Source organism: Odocoileus virginianus, unplaced genomic scaffold (assembly GCF_023699985.2).
Source record: "Odocoileus virginianus isolate 20LAN1187 ecotype Illinois unplaced genomic scaffold, Ovbor_1.2 Unplaced_Contig_11, whole genome shotgun sequence".
Taxonomy (NCBI): domain Eukaryota; kingdom Metazoa; phylum Chordata; class Mammalia; order Artiodactyla; family Cervidae; genus Odocoileus; species Odocoileus virginianus.
Genome location: NW_027224328.1, coordinates 1,074,656 through 1,096,135, shown reverse-complemented (window position 1 = coordinate 1,096,135; position 21,480 = coordinate 1,074,656). Strand labels below are relative to the sequence as shown.

At 38.5% G+C, this 21,480-nt stretch overlaps 1 protein-coding gene across 2 annotated transcripts in view; it reads left to right on the top strand.

Moving 5' to 3' along the window:
• A2M (alpha-2-macroglobulin) overlaps nucleotides 1–21,480 on the top strand; it is a 66,822-nt gene that overhangs the window by 13,945 nt on the left and 31,397 nt on the right. Inside the window, exons 1-10 of one of the 2 annotated variants that reach the window (XM_070464036.1) lie at nucleotides 8,012–8,415; nucleotides 10,881–11,064; nucleotides 12,372–12,531; nucleotides 12,691–12,743; nucleotides 14,663–14,683; nucleotides 14,914–15,082; nucleotides 15,522–15,606; nucleotides 18,472–18,592; nucleotides 19,462–19,576; nucleotides 19,718–19,827. In XM_070464036.1, coding sequence (XP_070320137.1) covers nucleotides 8,330–8,415; nucleotides 10,881–11,064; nucleotides 12,372–12,531; nucleotides 12,691–12,743; nucleotides 14,663–14,683; nucleotides 14,914–15,082; nucleotides 15,522–15,606; nucleotides 18,472–18,592; nucleotides 19,462–19,576; nucleotides 19,718–19,827 — 1,104 coding nt within the window. In that variant the 5' untranslated portion in view covers nucleotides 8,012–8,329. Of the gene's footprint in view, nucleotides 1–8,011; nucleotides 8,416–10,880; nucleotides 11,065–12,371; nucleotides 12,532–12,690; nucleotides 12,744–14,662; nucleotides 14,684–14,913; nucleotides 15,083–15,521; nucleotides 15,607–18,471; nucleotides 18,593–19,461; nucleotides 19,577–19,717; nucleotides 19,828–21,480 lie in introns of those variants that run through there. The other variant, XM_070464037.1, reaches the window with a different exon arrangement.

Genomic DNA, 21,480 nt, shown 5'->3' with positions numbered 1-21,480 from the left:
AATGAGAGTTTAAATACTCTCTAAATACAGCATTTTAAAAGCCTAGGACAAAAGGAGATCCCTTTAGAGACAATATGACTTGAAAAGAGATGAAGTTAGAAGACTGGACTTTGAGACACTGCAATGTTTAAGTGTCAGGAAAACAAATAGTAAAGGATTCTGAAAATGATTGACAGAATCAAAGAAAGGCAGTGTGTTGAAACTCAAGTGAAGAAAAGGCTTCTGGAAGGATTTCAAGAACAGAGTGAGCAGCTAAGTAAGTTGCTTCTGAAAGACATAATAAAATGAAAACAGAACTGACCACTGAAATTGGCAACATGGAGATCGCTGGTGACTGACAGACAAAGACTAACAGGCTTTATCTCAAAGCCTGTTAGGAGTAGGTTAATGAAATAAAGGGAGAAGAAGTGGAAGTAGTAAGTTTGAACAAATATTGATAGGAGATTTGTGGAAAAAGGAATCAAAAAATGGGGGAGGGGGAGGATAGACAGAAGGATATGTATAGTCAAGAATTTTGTTTTTTTCACAGGTGAAATATATATTTATATGCTGATGAGAATAATGATGTTTAGTGGAGAGATTTGATGCTGTAGTAGAGAGAGCTAAGGGCTTCCCTGGTAGCTCAGACGGTAAAGAATCTGCCTGCAATGTGAGAGACCTGGGTTTGATCCCTGGGTTGGGAAGATCCCCTGGAGGAGGACATGGCAACCCACTCCCAGTATTCTTACCTGGAGAATCCCACAGACAGAAGAGCCTGTCAGGCTACAGTCCATGAGGTCACAAAGAGTCGGATGGGACTGAGTGTTAAGCACAGCACAGGGAGAGGTAAATTAAATTAGTAAAAAAAAGTTTTTGAGTATGTGAAAAGAGTACGTTACACTAAAAAAAAATTTTTTTAAATGGTGGTTTGCATTTAGATGCACACAAGTTTATCTGGTGCAACACAAGAGAATACAGAGTCCATAGGTGCAGATGTAGATGAGCTGGCCATTTCAGAATTGGAGATAGATCATCAGAATTTTACTTGTGATCATTTCTATTCTCTCAGTGAAATAAGAAGCAATGTCATCAGCAGAGAGAAAAGAAAGGCATTGTCTACAGAAACGATGACCTGGGAGAGTGAGAAAATAAAATCACTTGAGCAATGCAGCAGCACTGCATGGAGGCTGTGTTTGCACCTAAGTCTGCAGTCGTGAATTTAAAGTGGATCTGTTGGCATGCTCACATATGTTTCACCAGTCACCTTCTTAATTTCAATGCAAAGGAATGTAAACTCCAATGGCAGAAACATATGGTTTTTGTTAACCACAGGACAGTGTCTGGTACAAAATATGCATTAGAATGTATGTGGACTGACTAAATAATATCCATCTTCTCCACTTGACTGCTTTGCTTCACAATATCCCCAGTACTTAATACAGAGCCTGGTTCATAGTAGGCTTAAATATTGACTGAACAGACAAAGGAGCCAATTAATTAATCTCTTTTTTTTTTCCTTCACTTCTGAAATTTACCCCCAACTCCCTACTGCACAACTTTCCTGAATTTCACAAGAAAGCCTCAAAGCCAACATACCTAAGATTCTACCTGACAATTTCCTGTCTCTTATTAGCAAGATCACCCACGACAGTCCCAGTGAGAAAACTAGAGTCATTCTCTATTTATCATCTCCAAAATGGAAAAGTCCATAACTCGTTTATGCATTTTTGAGCAAAATAAATGAAATAAAGTGCTTAACACAATGCCTAACATATAGAACCTAAAATATTAGCTATTTCTGGCATTCAGTGATTACAACATACATATCTTTTCATATCATGACATATTTTACATAATTTAATTGGAAAAGTTTTTCTTTAAGTAATATATTAAATAATGGTGTCCTTTATATCCATAGTGCATCAAGTAAGGTAAAAGGGAGTACTGTAACTTTTCTCTGTAGTACATTCATCAATATTAAACTAGCAATTATCATGTCCAATACACTTAAAATCCACATTTTTCACCCTCTCCCCACTGTTGCAAGGTTACTTTAAGTTCTAATTTTCTCTATATATTTAAAATGCATTTTGCACCTGTCTGTGAATCAGCTAGGGATTCCTCTGGCAATAAATAACAGAAAAGCAACTAGCAATTGCTGAACAAATAAGGAAGAAGTCCAGAGGTTGACATTCCAAGGTTGACACAATTACCCAATAACACTGACAGAGATCAAGGCCCTTTCTATTGTTTGGACCTGCTTAGCATGCAGACCTGATCATCCTATTCGTTGCTTTGTTAACTCAAGATGGCCATTGAAACTTTAAGTGTTACATTCATTTTCCACGCAGAAAGAATAAATAAAAATGTTCATTGCTGTGTCTTCTGAAACTTCCTCTTTTTGTTAAGAAACCAAAAGTTTTCCACAAGCCCCACCCAGAAGTCTTCCATTTATATGTCACTGGCCAGACTAGATCAAACAGCTACCCATAGTTTGAAGATGGTTAGGGAGAAAGATGCTGTGTGAGTAGTTAAGCCAATGAACAATGAACATAGTTTGGCAAACATCTTCTTAATTTTTGACACATAGGTCAAGAGTTATCTTACCTATTTGTTTATTTATTTGTTTGCTTGTTGGGTTTACTGTTTATTTACTATTTATTTAGCACCTAGTACACACCAGGAAATGGCAACCCACTCCTGTATTCTTGCCTGGAAAATCCCATGGACCCAGGAGCCTGGGAGGCTATAGTCCATGGGGTCGCAAAAAGTCGGACACAACTGAGCAACTTCACTTCACACACCAGACCCTGTTCTAGGTACTAGGGATACAAGAATGACAAAATCCTTTCCCTTGTGAAACTTTCATCCCAGCCTGCCCTTTTGATCCAATATTTCTACTTCGAGTAATTACTCCCAGAGTATGGACTACTCTGCCAAGACAAGTATGTTCATTGACACAATATCTAGAAAACAAAAACTGATTGGTTATCTATATGGTATTGATTAATCACAGCATGTATATATAAGGTAATTATTCAAGAGAATATATCTCTTTTAATATAGATCCTTATGCTGACATGAAAACTATCTTCAATACAATGTATACTTTCAGGGGGAAATTGCAGAGCAAAATGTATGGTATAGTAAAATCATACTTTTGAAAGAAAACCCACACTAAAATTCCTGTAGAATCTTGAGGGACCCTGAATGGCCAAACAATTAAAAAAAATAATAATAAAGCTGGAAGGTTCTCACTTCTTATTTTCAAAACATTACAAAGTTGCATTAATCAAAATAGAGTGGTACTGGCATAAAGACAGACAAATAGATCAATGGAAGAGAATAGAGAGCCCAGAGAGAAACTCCTCATGTATATGATAAAATTATCTTCAACAATGGTGCCAAGACCACTCAACCTACTCTTAACAGCCAGCTGTACATGCTTACATTTTTGCTCATTTTTTTTAAATTCAGTTACTTGATTTTTTTGTTGTTTTGTATGATGAACTTGTCTGTAAATTTGCTATGTCAAGGAGTGTAGATCCTATCACATTACTTTCTAAAATGACTGCCAATTATCTTCTGCCAGCAACGCCTAAGACTACATTTTCCCCACGCCTTTAAAAAATTTCCCAGTCTGATAGGGAACGTTGCATGACATATATTTTTTTCTTTTTCAAATGTATGATTACTAGTAATGTATTATATCAGTTACTTGTAGTAACTCTGCTGCTTATACTTTAAATTTGTCTTGGGGTTTTATTTTCTGATTAGGAAGTCATTTTTTACCCACCAAACTGTAAAATTATTCTCCTACACATTTTCCCTAATTTAAATATTTATGGTTTATATTTTTGTCTTTAACTCTATATAGTTTATTTTTTAATATGAGACTCAGCAGGGAATATGTTGCAGGGTTAGTTTTCCTTTGGTGAATGAAGAGTGTGTGTGTGTGTGTGTGTGTGTGTGTGCGCGCGCGCGTGCATATGTGTGTACAAGCACAGGGTCATTTCATGAGAGAAAGTGAAAGTGTTAGTCACGCAGTTGTGTTTGACTCTTTGAGACGCTATGGACTGTAGCCTTACAGGCTCCTCTGTCCACGGGATTCTCCAGGCAAGAATATTGGAGTGGGTTGCCATTTCCTTCTCCAGGGGATCTTCCCGACCCAGGGATCAAATCCAGGTCTCCCACATTGTGGGCAGGTTCTTTACCATCTGAGCCACCAGGGAAGCCCAGTCACAAGCCTTGATGTTTTGTTATAAAGCCCCAGTCACTCTGACTAGTAAAAATCTTCTTTTGACTATTTTTTTAAAATGTCCCTTCTCTGGGGCTCAGAAATCCCACTCTCTCCCATGTTTCTCTTTCCAGTTCCACTTAGGTGTTCATCACCTATATACTAGTGTTTCTTGGAGCTCTGTTGTGGACTCTTTTCTATTTTCATCCCATATCATCTATTTCCATGGCATCAGCTCTCCTTATAAATTGATAAATCTCTAATCTGTAATAAATAGGCCAGATCTCTGTTAACTGGTGGTGTTCAGATTGCTTTAACTTTAACCTACAATAAGAAATTTTGTATATTTTCACTAGACAGTTCGCAAGATAACAATGAAATCACATTTTCACAATGTAACTTTTACACTGTGACACTTAGAGATGATAGAGATGTAATAAAGAAAGAGAAATTATATGAGTTAAGATATAAGTTTTAGCTTGAACAAAGATATCTCAAAATGCAAAGGCCTTTAAATAAGAGAAAATGTTTTTCTCTTACATAAAAGTGCCAGCTAAAATGGCCTTTGGATGACTTAGGGGTTCAGTTGATGTCTTGTTTCTTGTTCTGCCTCCCTTGACACATGGCTTCCATCTTATTGCCTACAATGAAAGATCTGGCTACCATCAACACGTCAGATTCCAGACAGTAGTAAGGAAGAGAAGGGAAGGACAGAACCTAATCCTTCCAAGTCATGAACTGAAAGTTGCACACTGCCCTTGCACTCACACTCCAGTTGCCAGAATTTATCCGTATACCATACCCAGCCTCCAAGGAGAAGACCAGGAAATAAAAGTTTTCAATGAGATGGTTTATGCCCAGCAAGAACTCAGGTGTTTGAGTAATAAAGGTAGAGTCAGAAAAGGGGTAATAGGACATAACCAAAGTTTCTGCTGCACAACAGTGAAATAAATATTTCCAAATTCATTAGTTTCACATATTCTGTTTGGTACACTGTGCTTTCTATTTTACTGTATTCTATTACATTTTAAAAAATCTTAAAAAAAAAAATCTTGGTCATGACTCACTGATCATGACATTGTAACACATTATAGATGGTGACCCATAATTTGAAAAACATTTCTTTAAGCCTGCTATGTCTAATATGGTAACCAGTAGCCACATGGGCTGTTGAACATTGGAAATGTGGCTGTTCTAAATTGATATTTCTTATAAATGTAGAATCCATACAAGATTTCAAAGACTTAGTATGAAAAACAAATTTAGAGTATCTCATTAACAATTTTTATAATGATCAAATGTTGAAATGATAATAATTTGGCAATACTGACATAAGTAAATGGTATTTTTAAAATAAATTTTAAAATATATAACTAATAAGAACACACTGTACATCACAGGGAACTCTGCTTAATTCACTGTGGTGACCTAAATGGGAAGGAAGTCCAAAGGGAAGGGGATACGTGTATATATACAACTGATTCATTTCACTCTACAGTAAAATATAACAAAACATTGTAAAGCAACTATACTTCAATAAAATTTCATTTAAAAATAAAATGATAAAAAATAAGTATAAAAAATAAAATTAATTTAATCTGTTACTTTTTGTTTTTCAATGTGGAAAATGTAAAATTACTTAGGAGGCTCGCCCTATATTTCTTCTAGACAACAATGCTCTAAGTTCTAGATGCTAATGTTAGTTCAGTTCAATTCAGTTGCTCAGTCGCATCCAACTCTGCGACCCCATGGATTGCAGCATGCCAGGCCTTCCTGTCCATCACCAACTCCCAGAGTTTACTCAAACTCATGTCCATTGAGTTGGTGATGCCATCCAACCATCTCATCCTCTGTCTCCCCTTCTCCTCCCACTCTCAATCTTTCCCAGCATCAGGGTCTTTTCAGATGAGTCAGTTCTTCGCATCAGGTGGCCAAAGTATTGGAGTTTCAGCTTCAGCATCAGTCCTTCCAATGAACATTCAGGACTGATTTCCTTTAGGATGGACTGGTTGGATCTTCTTGCAGTCCAAGGGACTCTCAAGAGTCTTCTCCAACACCACAGTTCAAAAGCTAATGTTAAACTCCCTCAAACATTACTATTTAAAGCACAAGCACTTTCTAAAAGGAGACTCTTTATCTTCCCAACTCTCAGCCCTCTGTTCTCACCCTGTGTTATGTGTTTCACTCAATCACTTAAAAGCAACAAAAGTCATTCAGTGAATAGCCAGGAAAATCGGAAGGCACATTTTCCTTTACTATCACATTCATGTGCTCACTGTGTACTATAATTTTACCGCTTAAATATAATATAAATCTGTCAACCTCTATTCATCATTATAAATGCATGCATGCATGCATGCAATAAGTCATTTCAGTTGTGTCCAACTCTTTGTGACCCCATGGACTGTAGCCCACCAGGCTCCTCTGTCCATGGGAATTCTCCAGGCAAGAATACTGGAGTGGGTTGTCACGCCTTCCTCCAGGGATCTTTCCAATCCAGGGATTGCATCCACATCTCTTATGTCTCCTGCCTTGGCAGGTGGTTTGTTACCACTAGCGCCATTCGGGAAGCCCCAACCCTAGCCAAATACCATCATTTCTCGTCCATATATTTGTGCCAACTCCCACCCTGCTTCCTGGATTGCCTCCTTCCCATCACTCTCCCAAATTTCAGTGAATGTGATCTTTCCAAGAAACAAATCTGGGGAAGTCATTTCACTGATTACTCTCCAAGTACCCTAGTAGTGCCAGCAAGTTTCTTTTTTATTTGAAGCAAGTTTACTTCACCCCTTTTCTAAGCGGACAAGCATTTTCTCCATTCCAAACATTTTTCATTTTACTGTCATGATGTTTATCACTAATGTGTCATGATGGTTATCGCCCCCTGTGTCTTTGTTTATGTCATTCCTTATGTGCTTCGAATGCACTTTGCATCTCCTCTTTTCCCTGGCTAGCCACCACCCACACTCCAGAATTTAATTTGCTTTTTTCTTTCCCTTAGATTTCTTTTCCAAGACCCAAGTTTAAATTGTGTGCCCCTGTCCTGTGCTCCGAGAGCACCTGAACTTCTCCAATTATAATGTCTGGCTACTGTATTTTTATTGCTTATTTATTTGTCTGCTTTCATACCCTCAAGAATGTACAATCTGTTTCTACATATTTGACCATTCCATCTCCATGATTTTGTATGATACCTAGACCAACTGGGCTCAATAAAACTTAAAAAACAATCAATCAATTGGATGAATGAATGGATGGGTGGATGAACGGATGGATGGATGGATGGATAAAATAGTTAATATGATTAAAGACTGAAAGGGAGTTGCATATTTAGAAGGCAGTAACAAAATGCGTTCATGTTCACGTTAAGTAGATGGTAAAGACAATTAAGATCTTTCTTGGGCAGAGTAAGTCAAAGCTTGTTTTTGAGGTCTTGCTACTTCTCCTTTCATCTTTTCACTTCCTTAATACAGAGAAATATATCTATTATCATTCTTCCAGAACCTAGCTCTTTATCTGCAATTCAGCAGTATCCTCCAAGAAAAAAAGCTGTTCTTTTAATCCACTGTCATTTCCATAGAGGACAACTAAATTCTGAAACTGCTTCAATATTGAGTAGACATATCTGATGGAGGACTTGCAGGAGACTGACTTGTAGTGAAATATCTATTTTGAGCCTTCCAGTGTTGCTTAAATTATAGCTTCCCCTGCCAGCTATTCATGCAAGAGATGAGAGGAAAGCCATAAAAGGCACTATGAGGAAGCAGAAGGAGGGAGCAAGAGAGAGAAGGGATTGAAAAGCCGATTAGCTGCTTTACGGGAAAACCCAGGGAAAATGAGCACTAATGGGAATGTGGATTTTATCCCTCCAGGAATCCTATTTAGCTTGCCAAGAATTAACCTTGACTGTAATTAAGTCCCTTAGAGCAACGACCCTTTCAGAGAATGTTCAGAGACCTCTACTTTGTTTAGACACCTTGTGTGGGTGGAACTTCCTGTTTACACAGAGAGCAGCATAAAGCCTAGTTGCTCCGAGGAAAGTTTGGGACCAGACCAACCGCAGGGAGAAAGGTGCAACACAGTCTGGTCTCCTCCAGTCCTTCTCCCTGCAGTATGGGGAAGAACAAACTCCTTCATCCAAGTCTTATTCTCCTTCTTCTGCTTTTGCTGCCGACAGATGCTTCAGCCTCTGGGAAACCGTGAGTTTCACATAAAACATAAACTCGAAGAATCCTTTCCTTTATTTTAAATGCTTACCATTCATTTGCCTTCCCTATGAAACTGTCACCTTCTTATCTTTAAGGTCTCTTTCAATAATGAGATTTTACAAATCTTCACTTATTCTTAAACATTTCTTTCCAACTTTCTGGATCTCTGAATCTCTAAGTTCTCTGGAGATATACAAAGACTTTCTAAAGGGCACTGGAAATTGATACTTTTAAAAGAATCAACTTTTAGATCCTCATATTCATACAGATCAGCTTGAGACCATGCTATCTATCCTTTCTTACCTCCCCCTTTTTAATTTCCTATCTTCCACTTTAAAAGAGACAAACCTCCCTCAATCAGTTGTTACCGTGGAACATTGTTAAGGAATATAAAAATCTCTAGAGTTCCAAATAAAGGAGCAATTTGAAAAACTGATGTTGATGTTGAGAAAACAAAAGACTCAAATGACAGAAGAGAAAATCATTTTGCAGATCGTGTGGTGATGAATTCTTTGTTTCAACAGAATTGAAGGAGGATCTAAGGGAAATACCAGTTGATAGATGATAAGAAGACTCAGAGGGATCGGGTGGAGAGGGAGGTGGGAGGGGGGACTGGGATGGGGAGTACATGTAAATCCATGGCTAATTCATATCAATGTATAACAAAAACTACTGTAATGATGTAAAGTAATTAGCCTCCAACTAATAAAAATTAAAAAAAAAAAAAAAAAAAGAAATGAACAATTTTTCACAGCACTGCATCTACACAAACCAAAACTAGCAACAGAATTCATGGTAGACCTTTGTTTAATTCTTGCAGTAAGGAATATTCGTCTATGAATATATAAGGACAGCTCATCATTTTCATCAAAGATGTGCTTCAAAAGTATTTTGACTTTATATTAATATGGAAAATATATGAATCATAGCTTGCAATATATTTATTTTGTTTTGATCTGTTGTATACTACTAAGACTTTTGAAAACAATTCAGAAGAAAATGTTTAACATTTACAGCTTTATGATCACATTAAATTTAAGAGTTAAAATTCAATTTATATACCCACATATAATACTACATGCATACATGTACATATGCAAACATTACATATGCATACACATACATATGCATAAAGACACTAGAGTGATCCATAAAATATTTTGAAGCATCGAAACATTAGGACAGACTTCTGTGTGGTAAGTGGCATGAAAATTCAAGCTAAAGAGGGAAAAGGAGAAAGCTGCTAAATTTCTGATCATTACAAAAAGAACATTTTGGTGTATTTTTTAAATAGATCTTATTGGATATATTATCAATATGATATTTAAGATTCCATGGGAGAGTTCCAAAAAAGTAATGTGGTGGTGGTGGTTTGCTTTAGTCGCTGAGTCGTGTCTGACTCTTGCGACCCCATGGACTGTAGCCTCAGGCACCTCTGTCCATGGGATTCTCCAGGCAAGAATACTGTAGTGGGTTGCCATTTCCTTCTCCAGAGGCTCTTCCCAACCCACGGATCAAATCCAGGTCTCTTGAACTGCAGGCAGATTCTCTACCAACTGAGCTATATCTGGGTTTTATTTTAAAGTATCATCAAAAATAATATATTTTACTACTACTTAAATTTGTGAAAAAACAGGTGTTTACCTGAGTATTTGTAAGGAGTTCATAGTGTCTAAGAATTATGTGAAGGATTTTGTGAGCAAAAATGTTTGAAAATTTGAGAGTCAATAAAATTATATATGAGGGTGTTGGGAAAATTTCTGTTCTGCTCATGAGTTACCAGGATTCCAAATTCAATCTTTAGAAGACCATTTTTGAGTAGACCATTTTTGTCCAGCCATGAGTTGAAAGACAAATATTTAACATACAAACATTCAGGGTTAGGTAACACACCAAGATTTCATTATTTGCTTAACACACACATTATTTGCTTCATTATTAGACTTTAAACTAATGACTTTCTTTAAGCCTCAGCCTCCATACCTGTAAAGTGGAAAGCAAGAACATGCCATTCCATTTTTACAGGCTTGCTATGTATTCAGTGAAAAGTTCTATAAGTGGATTGGCTTTTGTAATGTCTCACATGAGAATTGCTTGCTTTCCTCAGCAATCCTAATGTAAAATAGATTGACAGCTTGACTAACTATAATTATCATGTCTTTATTTGAATTCAGATGCTCACAGATTTGAGTTCCTCAGCGTGAGATATGCCTGCAAATGTTCACCTCATTAAGGCTCACTTAAGTTAAATGTTCACTGACATGGCACTGACTATGGAAAGGGGAATAATTCTCTTGCATGCTTTTCAGTGGCAGGGATCAACTTCCTGCTTATCAATATGTCTTCTCTTGGCATAGAGCTGCGAATAGTAACAAAAATTATGGCAGAAAACAGTGCTGCTGATAACAATGCCTCACCTCCTACACTCTCCTTTAACTGGACTCCCCCAACCCCAGGCAATACATGGTGCTGGTCCCCTCCCTGCTCCATACTGGGACCCCTGAGAAGGGCTGCCTTCTTCTGAGCCACCTGAATGAGACGGTGACCGTCAGCGCCTCCTTGGAATCTGTCAGAGAGAACAGGAGCCTCTTCACTGATGTGGTGGCAGAAAAGGACTTATTCCATTGTGTCTCCTTCACTGTGAGTATGACTGTTTGACTTAATACATTTGTTTCTATGTCAGGAACACAGGGATCTAGAATGCAATCAAGATAAGACTTTGAGAGGCTGGCATGGACTTCACAAAGGAATCTAAATGTAGTGACTAAGTGTAGAAATTAAGAAGTAATGTGTGAATTTCCAACCATGGTAAACAAATATTTATAAAGATATTAAAATGAGCTTAATGATCAGAGAAAATTCCTCTTAGCCAAAAAAAAAAAAAAAAACAGTAGGAACTAGACAAAGGGAAAGTGTGACTTCTTCTTAAAATGAAAATGGAAAAAAGACTAATAAAGCATACTAAACCAATGTTCAACATAAGCCCCAGTGGTGGGCTGACTGGAACACAGAACACATCAGCCCATACTCTTTCTAAGTGTGAAATTGTGGAAATCACCATGAATGTACAGCCAATATCTCTTCAGAGTTGTATAGATCCTTACAGCATACGGCCAATAAAATATTACAGTTTCCTTTCTTGTAGTGTTAAAAGATGCTTCTATAATACCATGCTCATTTATCACATAACAGCAGTTAGGTAACATTCAGAGTATAAATGAATCAAAGTTGTACTAGCTGATTTGCAGTAACATAGATGGACCTGGAGATAATCATACTAAGTGAAGAAAGTCAGACAGAGAAAGACAAATATCATATGATATCACTTACATGTGGAATCTTAAAAAAAAAATGATACAAATGAACTTATTTACAAAGCAGAAACAGACTCACAGACTTACGGGCAGAGGGATAGATTGGGAGTTTGGGATTGACATGTACACACTGCTATATTTAAAATAGATAACCAACAAGGACCTACTGTATAGCACAGGGAACTCTGCTCAATATTCTGTAATAACCTAAATGGGAAAAGAATTTGAAAAAGAATAGATACATGTATATGTATAACTGAATCACTTTGCTGTATACCTGAAAACTAACACAACATTGTTAATCAACTATACTCCAATATAAAATAAAAATTAAAAACAATAAATAGAGCAAAAATATTTTTTAAAAAACTGTTCTGGCTGATCTATAAGGAGATGTGAATCTTATTTATGACCTCACTCACTCTTATGTTTTCCTCCATCTTTTGTTCTGTCTTCCCATTCACAAATGACAGAGGTCATTCTGTCTATGAATTTCTGTCCATGCCAACTTTCTCTGATGAGAATGGGCCAGTGAAATTAAAAGGGGCAAGACCCCTAGGGAGAAGTGGGAGAGGGACTTGGAGAGGAAATTTGGGAAATGAGTGGGTTTTCAGGGTCTCTCCTCTATTTCAGCTCCCAAGATCTCCAACCAGTCAAGAGGTAATGTTCCTCACCATCCAAGTGAAAGGATCAACCCAAGAATTCAAGAAGCGGACCACAGTGTTGGTTAAAAATGAAGAGAGCCTGGTCTTTGTCCAGACAGACAAACCCATCTATAAACCAGAGCAGACAGGTACAGAGGCCTGTAGTCAGGACAACTTCCCAAAAGAAAGATCTTCCTCTCTTGCATGTTTCCCATTCAAAGGAATCCTGGTTCCTTAATAGCTTGTCTTACTAACCTACAGACCTGGCCTAAGGTTTCAGGGACTCACGGAAAATATTTCTGTTTCAGTGAAATTTCGTATTGTCTTTTTGGATGAAAGTTTTCACCCCCTGAATGAGTTGGTAAGTCTCCTAATATCTATCTAGAATTATTATTATCTGTATAAACAGGCTGGGAGTCTGTTTTTGGTGTTGAAGGAGGGCCAGAGAAAGGAAGAATCTACTACTGATAACAATATTTTCTAGCATAGCCATTGTGCAAAATCCTCATTTAAAACAGTACCCTGGGTCAAGAGAGTTATTGATTCTTTCTTGTTACTGGTACTTGATTGTCACACAATTAAACTTACTCTTTGAAAAATTCTCAGTTAGGCAAACTAGAAAGATACACTAAATAAGAAATAAACTGTCAAAAAACTTAGGTTTAAATAACTTCTCAAAGATTCAAAATTTTTATAACACACCTACCAAAACCTCTCCTATAAAGGAAGGAGAGTATAATCAATGTTGGTTCCTCAAGACTAACACTCAATTTTAATGTAGACAAGAAACCAGAGTCTTAATTTTTCTCTCCCAAATCTAGTCCTCAACCACATTTTTTTTTATCTTGGAAAGAGACACTTTTCAATTAAAAGCCACAGACTCTGTTTACTATAGTCCCTCCCCCTCCCAACTTCCTTTTCCTCTCTTAAAAACACTCTCTTTCCCAGGCCATGGGGGTTTGCAATTCCCTGCTGATCTTGATTAAATCCATCTTTGCTGGGGCTTGGTGGCTGGGAGGGGGGCGGTTGTCAGAAGGAGCGGGGAGAGAACTGGAGGGGAGGGAGCAATTTTTTTTCTTCTAGCTCCTAAAGCAAAAGATTAAGGCATAATCCTTCATGTCTTTCTCTCACAGCCACATCCTATTTTATCAGAAAATCATGTTAGCTTAAAATATATCCAGACTGTGCTTTACCACCTGAATTGCTACAACTTTGTTCTGACCAGTATCACCTCTGAATAATACTATTGCAGTAGCCTTGAAATGGGTCTCCTGGTTTCTGCTTACACTTCTCTATCTGAAATCAAACACTTCATCCATCACTCTGTCAGCTGAACTACTTTATTTTCATTTCTTGACACTACTTCAAACATATATATATATATATAACTTAAATATATATATCCCAAATATGTGTATCTCATATACCAAGCATATATATCAAATGTGTATCTATAGGTATCAAAAAAATATATTGCCTACATGTCTATGTTTCTTATATATCCACCCTTTTAGAATGCAAGCTCCACGAGAAACAGGTCTATTTTTTTGTGTGTGGATTGCTGTATTTATAGCACCTAGGATGATATACAACACTTGGTAGGCACTTAATGTACTCTCTAAGTCACTTCCGTTGTGTCCGACTCTGAGACCCCATGAACTGTAGCCCGCCAGGCTCCTCTGTTCATGGGATTCTCCAGGCAAGAATACTGGAGTGGGTTGCCATGCCCTCCTCCAGGGGATATTCCCGATCCAGAGCTCCAGCCCTTGTCTTTACATCTCCTGCATTGGTAGGTGGGTTCTTTACCCTAAGATTATACACAGCACCTGGGAAGCACTTAATAAATGTCAGTTTTTTAAATGAATATGCATTGATAGTAGAGGATTTATTCCCACTCCTTCTTATTCTTAGAACTCCTTAAGAATTCTGTGGTCCACCTTAACATTTGGATCTGAACATGGTTACTTGTTGTTTCATTGCTGTTTATTTCTCAATCTGTAAAATTTCATAGCAAAGGAATGTTCTTCACTGGGATGCTATAAGCATTTAAGTGGTATTAGTAAATACCACTCCTAAAGAATGGCACACATGCATTTGTTGCTGACAGCCCTGTAAGTACTCATTAATTGCTTGATTGGAGTAAAGTTCTGTAAAACTCTAGAATTTTTCTGTGTTTTACTACAGATAAAACTATTCTGTGTAAAACTATTTTGCTTATGAATCAGAATTGAGGCTCTGTGAGAACAGTTCTAAACTGCTTACTATCCTTTTGTCTTTCAGGTTCCACTAGTATATATAGAGGTAAGCAAAGTGAAACATTCCATAATTATAATAAACTTAGGGGAAATGTTCTTACAATATTTCAGAAATTCATCATTACGGGAGAAGCCTTCAAACTCATGTAACACTAGTTTGTTCCAAGTCATCTCCTCCCACCCGTCTTTGTGGATAACATCGGAGTCCCCATAGGTTTCCTGTGCTGTATCTAATACTCTAGGCTCTTTTGTAAATTACGATTATCGTGTCTGTAGGACCCCAAAGGAAATCGCATCGCACAGTGGCAGAACCTCGAGGTAGAGAATGGCCTCCAGCAGTTGACCTTTCCCCTCTCGTCAGAGCCCTTTCAGGGCTCTTATAAGGTGGTGGTACAGAAGGGATCAGGTGGAACTGCCGAGCACCCCTTCACCGTGGAGGAATTTGGTATGCCATTAAGAAAAATCACCAAACAGTTCTTTTTTCATATTTGAACTTCTAGGGCCTAGAATTCAAGTTTCTCTGGAATCCTTCTATTTGCCATGGGTGAGATTAGACTTGGAGTGGAGCAAATTATACCTAAATCCAATGAGGACCATCAGTGGTTTGTGAATAGGATATAGCCTTTTTTGTAACAATTTTAATCTTAAAAAATGTAAAACAATTATAGTCTAGTGGGGTCTCCCGTAATTCACCAGGATTACACTGATCCATCATAGTCCTTCAACCAAGATTTCCATTTGAGAGGAAGGTGAATATACTGGAGAAGAGGGCTACCTTTTCAGAGGCCTAAAATATTATTAGGAAATTGTTATTGAGAATCTGGAAATGCCAGTTCCCCAAAAGTTGAAAACCAATTATCAACTTCCTTTTCTCCAATCAACAGTGCTTCCTAAGTTTGAAGTGCAAGTAAGAATGCCAAAGATAATCACCATTTTGGAAGAAGAGATGAACGTGTTAGTGTGTGGCCTGTGAGTTTATACTCTCCAAAAATCTTTTGGGGCTGGGTGTATTATTTAAAAGAGACTCACCCTTTGGGATATCTTGCTAGCTTGTCTATGAGGAGTGCTGCACAAACACCTTAAATACGTGGGAACATTCCCATCTCTAAAACTTTCCTGTTGCTTTTCTATTTTCCTTCTTAATTTCTTTCCTGTCCTTACCAGAATTATTGTAACTATCACGGGATAGGCAACTGTTTCTAGAGAAGCTATGCTAGTAGGGTTGACTCTGAAAGTAATAAAGCTACTCACGCACACATAGGCACACAAATAAGAGAGTGTTGAAGGGTAGTGACTTTCCCTTTATCAGGTTGTAAAGGAAATTCAATCATCAACAGATCATTTACCTGACCTTGCAGACATAGTGGAAAAATAACTTAGATTTGGAATTTGTAGAGATAGGCACGTTACAGAAATCTCATCTAACTCATCCATCCCTAAGGCAGGTCACATACTTCTTGGCACTGCCATTGTCACTGATGAGACTGGACATGATCTCTCACTCAGGCTTTTCCAACCTTCAGAACTAATGTTACTAGGATCTTATGCTCCCATCTCCAGTAGCCCAGCAGTAGCAGTAACAGAAAGAACAGGCAGAGTGAAGAAACAAGTCCTACCTAAAGACCACTTGTAATATAATAGCTATTCAGCTGGGTCCCTGCCCAGCACTGTCTCAGAGGAAGGCCACCAAGCTCCTGATCCACAGAGCTAATGAACCAATATTCTTACAGATACAGAGACAGAAGATTTTTTTTTTTTTTTTTTTTTTTTTGGCTACACTGGGCCTTCCTTCCAGGTTTCTGTAGTTGTGGCATACAGGTTTAGCTGCCCTGAGGCATATGGGATTTTATTTCCCTGACCAGGGATCAAACCGACGTCCCCTGCATTAGAAGGCAGATCCTATTTTTTTAATTTACTTTTTTTTAACTGGAGGATAATTGCTACACAATACTGTGTTGGTTTTTGCCATACATCAGCATGAATCAGCCATCAGTTTACATGTGTCTCCTCCCTTTTGAATCTCCCTTCCACCTCCCACCCCATCCTACCCCTTTAGGTTGCCAGAGTACTGGTTTGAGCTCTCTAAGCCATGCGGCAAATCCCCATGGCTATCTATTTTATATATGGTAATGTAATTGTTTCCATGCTACTCTCCCGATTTGTCCCACACTCTCCTTCCCCAACTAGGTCCACAAATCTGTTCTCTGTGCCTGCATCTCCTTTGCTGCCCTGCAAATAGGGTCATCAGTACCACCTTTCCAGATTTCATGTATATGCATGAATATGTGATATTTATTTTTCTCTTCCTGACTTACTTCACTCTGTATAATAGGAAAAGGATATATATAAAACTCAAATGTGTTCTGTTTTATGGCTGAGTAATATTCAATTGTATATATGCACCACAGATTTTTTACCCATTCATATGTCGAGGGACATCTAGGTTGCTTCCATGTCCTGGCTATTGTAAATAGCACTGCAGTGAACACTGGGTACATGTGTCTTTTTCAATTATGGTTTCCTCAGGGTATATGCCCAGTAGTGGGATTGTTGGGTCATATGATAGTTTTATTCCTAGTTTTTTGAGGAATCTCCATACTGTTCTCCATAGTGGCTGTATCAATTTACATTTCTACCAACAGTGCAAGAGGGTTCCCTTTTCTCCACACCCTCTCCAGCCTGATAATAAGCAATGTTGAGCATATTTTCATGTATTTGTTAGCCATCTTTATGTCTAGAAGGTGGATTCTTAACCACTATACCATCCGGGAAGTACTGAGGATATTTAAATTGGGAATAAAACACTCTCAAAACCACAGCAATTACCAATGACATATTTATGGCACAATCCCATTTTTGTAAAAAGCTCAGTTCAGTTCAGTTCAGTCACTCAGTCGTGTCTGACTCTTTGCAACCCCGTGGACTGCAGCACGCCAGGCCTCCCTGTCCATCACCAACTCCCAGAGTTTACTCAAACTCATGTCCATTGAGTTGGTGATGCCATCCAACCATCTCATCCTACTGTTGTCTCCTCCTGCCTTCAATCTTTCCCAGCATCAGGGTCTTTTCAAATGAGTCAGCTCTTTGCATCAGGTGGCCAAAGTATTGGAGTTTCAGCTTCAACATCAGTCCTTCCAATGAATATTCAGGACTGATTTCCTTTAGGATGGACTGGTTGGATCTCCTTGCAGTCCAAGGGGCTCTCAAGAGTCTTCTCCAACACCACAGTTCAAACACCAGTTTTTGTAAAAAGTAAACAAGTAAAATTCAACATAAACAGAGATAGCTGCCCATAGGAGGAGGATGGCAGAAGGAAAGATACCATCATACTGATGGTTTATATTCCTATGTAGAATTGAAAACACTTGTTTCTTGTTTTGTTTTGTTGGTATGGTTGTTTCTCTTAAGATCTGGTATAGATTTGACAATAAGAAACATATTTTTAAAAAGATGAAACTGAAAATTAGATATCAGGGGGGAAAAGACATAGTAAAAGAAGACGGTAGTAAATTTCAGCATGCTGCACTGTAAATTTCTAAAAGAGAAGGTTTTAACAGACTTGTGGACCCATTGGGTGGACACATTGAGAGAGTAGCATGGAAACAATTAAATTGCCATGTATGAAATAGATAGCCAGTGGGAATTTGCTGTTCTGTATGTTAGGGGGCTCAAACCAGTTATTTTACTTGCCCTCAACACTGCATGAGCCCTGCAGAAGTTAGAAGGAAATACAGAGAGTAAAAATATGCTATAGCTAAAGGGGAAATATAAACAGGTCGAAAATGAGGGTGTTCAATGTCTGATTTGACCCATGTGGCAATGCTCTTATAACAGATACACTTATGGGAAGCCTGTCCCAGGACATGTGACTATGAACGTGTGCAGAAAGTACAGGAACCCTTCTAATTGTTATGGTGAAGAATCCAATGCTGTCTGTGAGAAGTTCAGTGGGCAGGTACGTGGGAAGCCACTCCTAGGGACTAACAGCCTAGGCACCATTGACAAGCAGTGAGTTATAACATAGTGATAATTCAAGAACAGGCCAATCTATAAAAGAGTTCTACACTAGCTCTAGTATTTTTATTGATAAAAACCCATGACTTAGCCTAATAGGAATTATTTCTTGTCAATTGTAGGTATTCTTTGTGCACCAAGGACCCAGAACCTGCTATCTAAAGCCCCTTTGAGTATCTACAGGAAGGAAGGGGACAAAATATACCCATGTTAACCACCTTGGCTGGGAAGGGCTTCAGTTCTTCCCTCTTTCTATGAGCAAGAGTTCGTTACATGGCCCCACCTGGATGTCAGGGAGGGAGGAAACACAGTCCCCACATGGGCAGCTACTTCCCAGCCACAGCTGTAAACTAAGGGAAGCCAGATTTCAGTGAAGAGTTAGCTGCCTCCTACAGTAAGACTGTTGTTATTGTTTAGTTTCTAAGCTGAGTCTAACTCTTGCAACCCCATGGACTGTAGCCCACCAGGCTTCTCTGTCCATGGGATTTCCTGGCAAGAATACTGAACTGAGTTGCCATTTCCTTCTCCAGGGGATCTTCCTGACCCAGGGATCAAACTCCAATTTTAACAGTTTAAATTTCTATACCTCATTCACTCTAGGGATTATCAGCTACTAAGGAATACACTTGTCAGTTATAAGCCAAAGACTGTTGTGAGATGTAATAATAATTAATTCCTAGAGAATATTTATTGTGTTATCGTGCAAAATTCCTAAGTATTGTTGCCTCAAAAAACAAAAATCCCACCAAACTGCCTGACCACCCATTTGTCCAGTCTTATGTTTGTGTGTTTCATTTCATCCCCTCCTAGCTGAACACTGAGGGCTGCTTCTCTCAGCAAGTAAACACCAAGATCTTCCAGATGAAGAGACAAGAGTTTGAAATGAAAATTGAAGTGGAAGCCAAGATTCAAGAAAAAGGAACAGGTGTGTATACCTCCTGGGTATGGGAAAAGAACAACAGACACTGATTTAGTTCCTTTGCCAAATTATGAAAGGGAGCTGGCGGTGTTAAGTTCAGGGAGAGAATCCTTCCAAATGAGAACTTATTTTTTCCTTCTTTTTCAGAGGTGGAATTAACTGGAAAGGGGGCCACTGAAATAACAACAACCATCACCAAACTCTCATTTGTCACAGTGGACTCAAACCTTAGACGAGGGATTCCTTTCACTGGGCAGGTGAAGTATTTTTCAATTCACATGTCAAAACATACTCTCCCCTAATATGCACAACATATCTTGCTAAAACCACATTTGGCTGTTGATTAATATAATCTGTTGATTAATATAATCAAAAACATGTGTGCGTTTGTGCTCAGTCGCTTCAGTTGTGTCCAACTCTTTGCGACCCTGTGGACTGTAGCCTGTCAGGCTCCTCTGTCCATGGGGATTCTCCAGGCAAGAATACTGGAGTGGGTAGTCATGCCCTCCTCCAGGGGATCTTCCCAACACAGGGATCGAACCTGCATCTCTTATGTCTCCTGCATTGGCAGGCGGGTTCTTTACTACTAGCACCACCTGGGAAGCCCCCAGTCAAAGGTGTAAAACTGCATAAAATAGATTTGTTCCTGGGTAAATTTGTATATCAAATCTATAAAAACCACGTTAAAATTAGGTTTTTAAAATAGCCCTGTGTGTTATCATTCAAACCCTTTCCCATGGCTTACCATGTAGTCTCAGATTTTTATATTTTTTCCATAAGCATCTCAAAATTCATGCTGGCCAATTACATTATCTTTCCTACATTAATTTTGTATGGAAATGATGGGTAGGTGGCTTTTATTTTTCTTGTGAAATATAAGAGGTTCTACTAAAACAGTAGATGGCTCAGCAAGTAAAGAGTCCACCTGCAATGCAGGAGGAGATCGGGGTTAGATTTCTGAGTCAGGAAGATTCCCTGGAGGAGGGCATGGCAACCCACTCCAGTATTCTTGCCTAGAGAATCCCATGGACAGAGGAGCCTGCCAGGCTACAGTCCATGGGAGTTGCAAAGAGTCGGACATGACTGAGCACATGGCAATCACTGTACCTGTTGTTTCTTTCAGGGATTTTGTATTTATGTTACTTTTTCTTTAATAACAAGTATATTTTAAAAACAGTACATAGAGGTATAAAATACTGCTATTAAGGTTTACCCTTCCCAGGTGGTGCCAGTGGTAAAGAATCTGCCTGCCAATGCAGGAGATGCAAGAGACCCAGGTTCAATCTCTGGGTTGGGAAGATCCCCTGGACTTATGAAATATTATAAAATATTTGCTTAGGTGGCTCAGAAGATAAAGCATCTGCCTTCAATGCAGGAGAACCGGGTTCAATCTCTGGGTCAGGAAGATCCCCTGGAGAAGAGAATGGCAACCCACTCCAGGATTCTTGCCTAGAGAATTCCATGGACAGAGGAGCCTGGCAGGGCTACAATCCATGGGGTTGCAAAGAGTCAGACACAACTGAGTGACGAATGCTTTCACTTTCACAAGATTTTAAAGATATAAATTTTTTCTCTCAAATCTACAAAAAAAAAAAAGTCTTCTCCTGTTATTTTTCTATTATATGCAAAAGTGCTAATGGAGTTTCCAGACTCCAGAAGTCTAAGATGACAGTCACATGTACCTCCAAGTATAATCACCATGCATCTCGTCTTCAACAGAAACGCTGTGTCAGCTGTGGAGAGTGTAAAAGACAGAAGGATCAGGCTATAGAGGAGTGGTGGACGTTTTGATTGTTTAGATAGTGGATATTTAGAATGTTTTGATTATGTTATGACAGCACACATGTTCAGAAACTTTGGTCACTTCCTAAAACGAAAGTTCACTTTTTCAGATTTCTCAGAGATATATT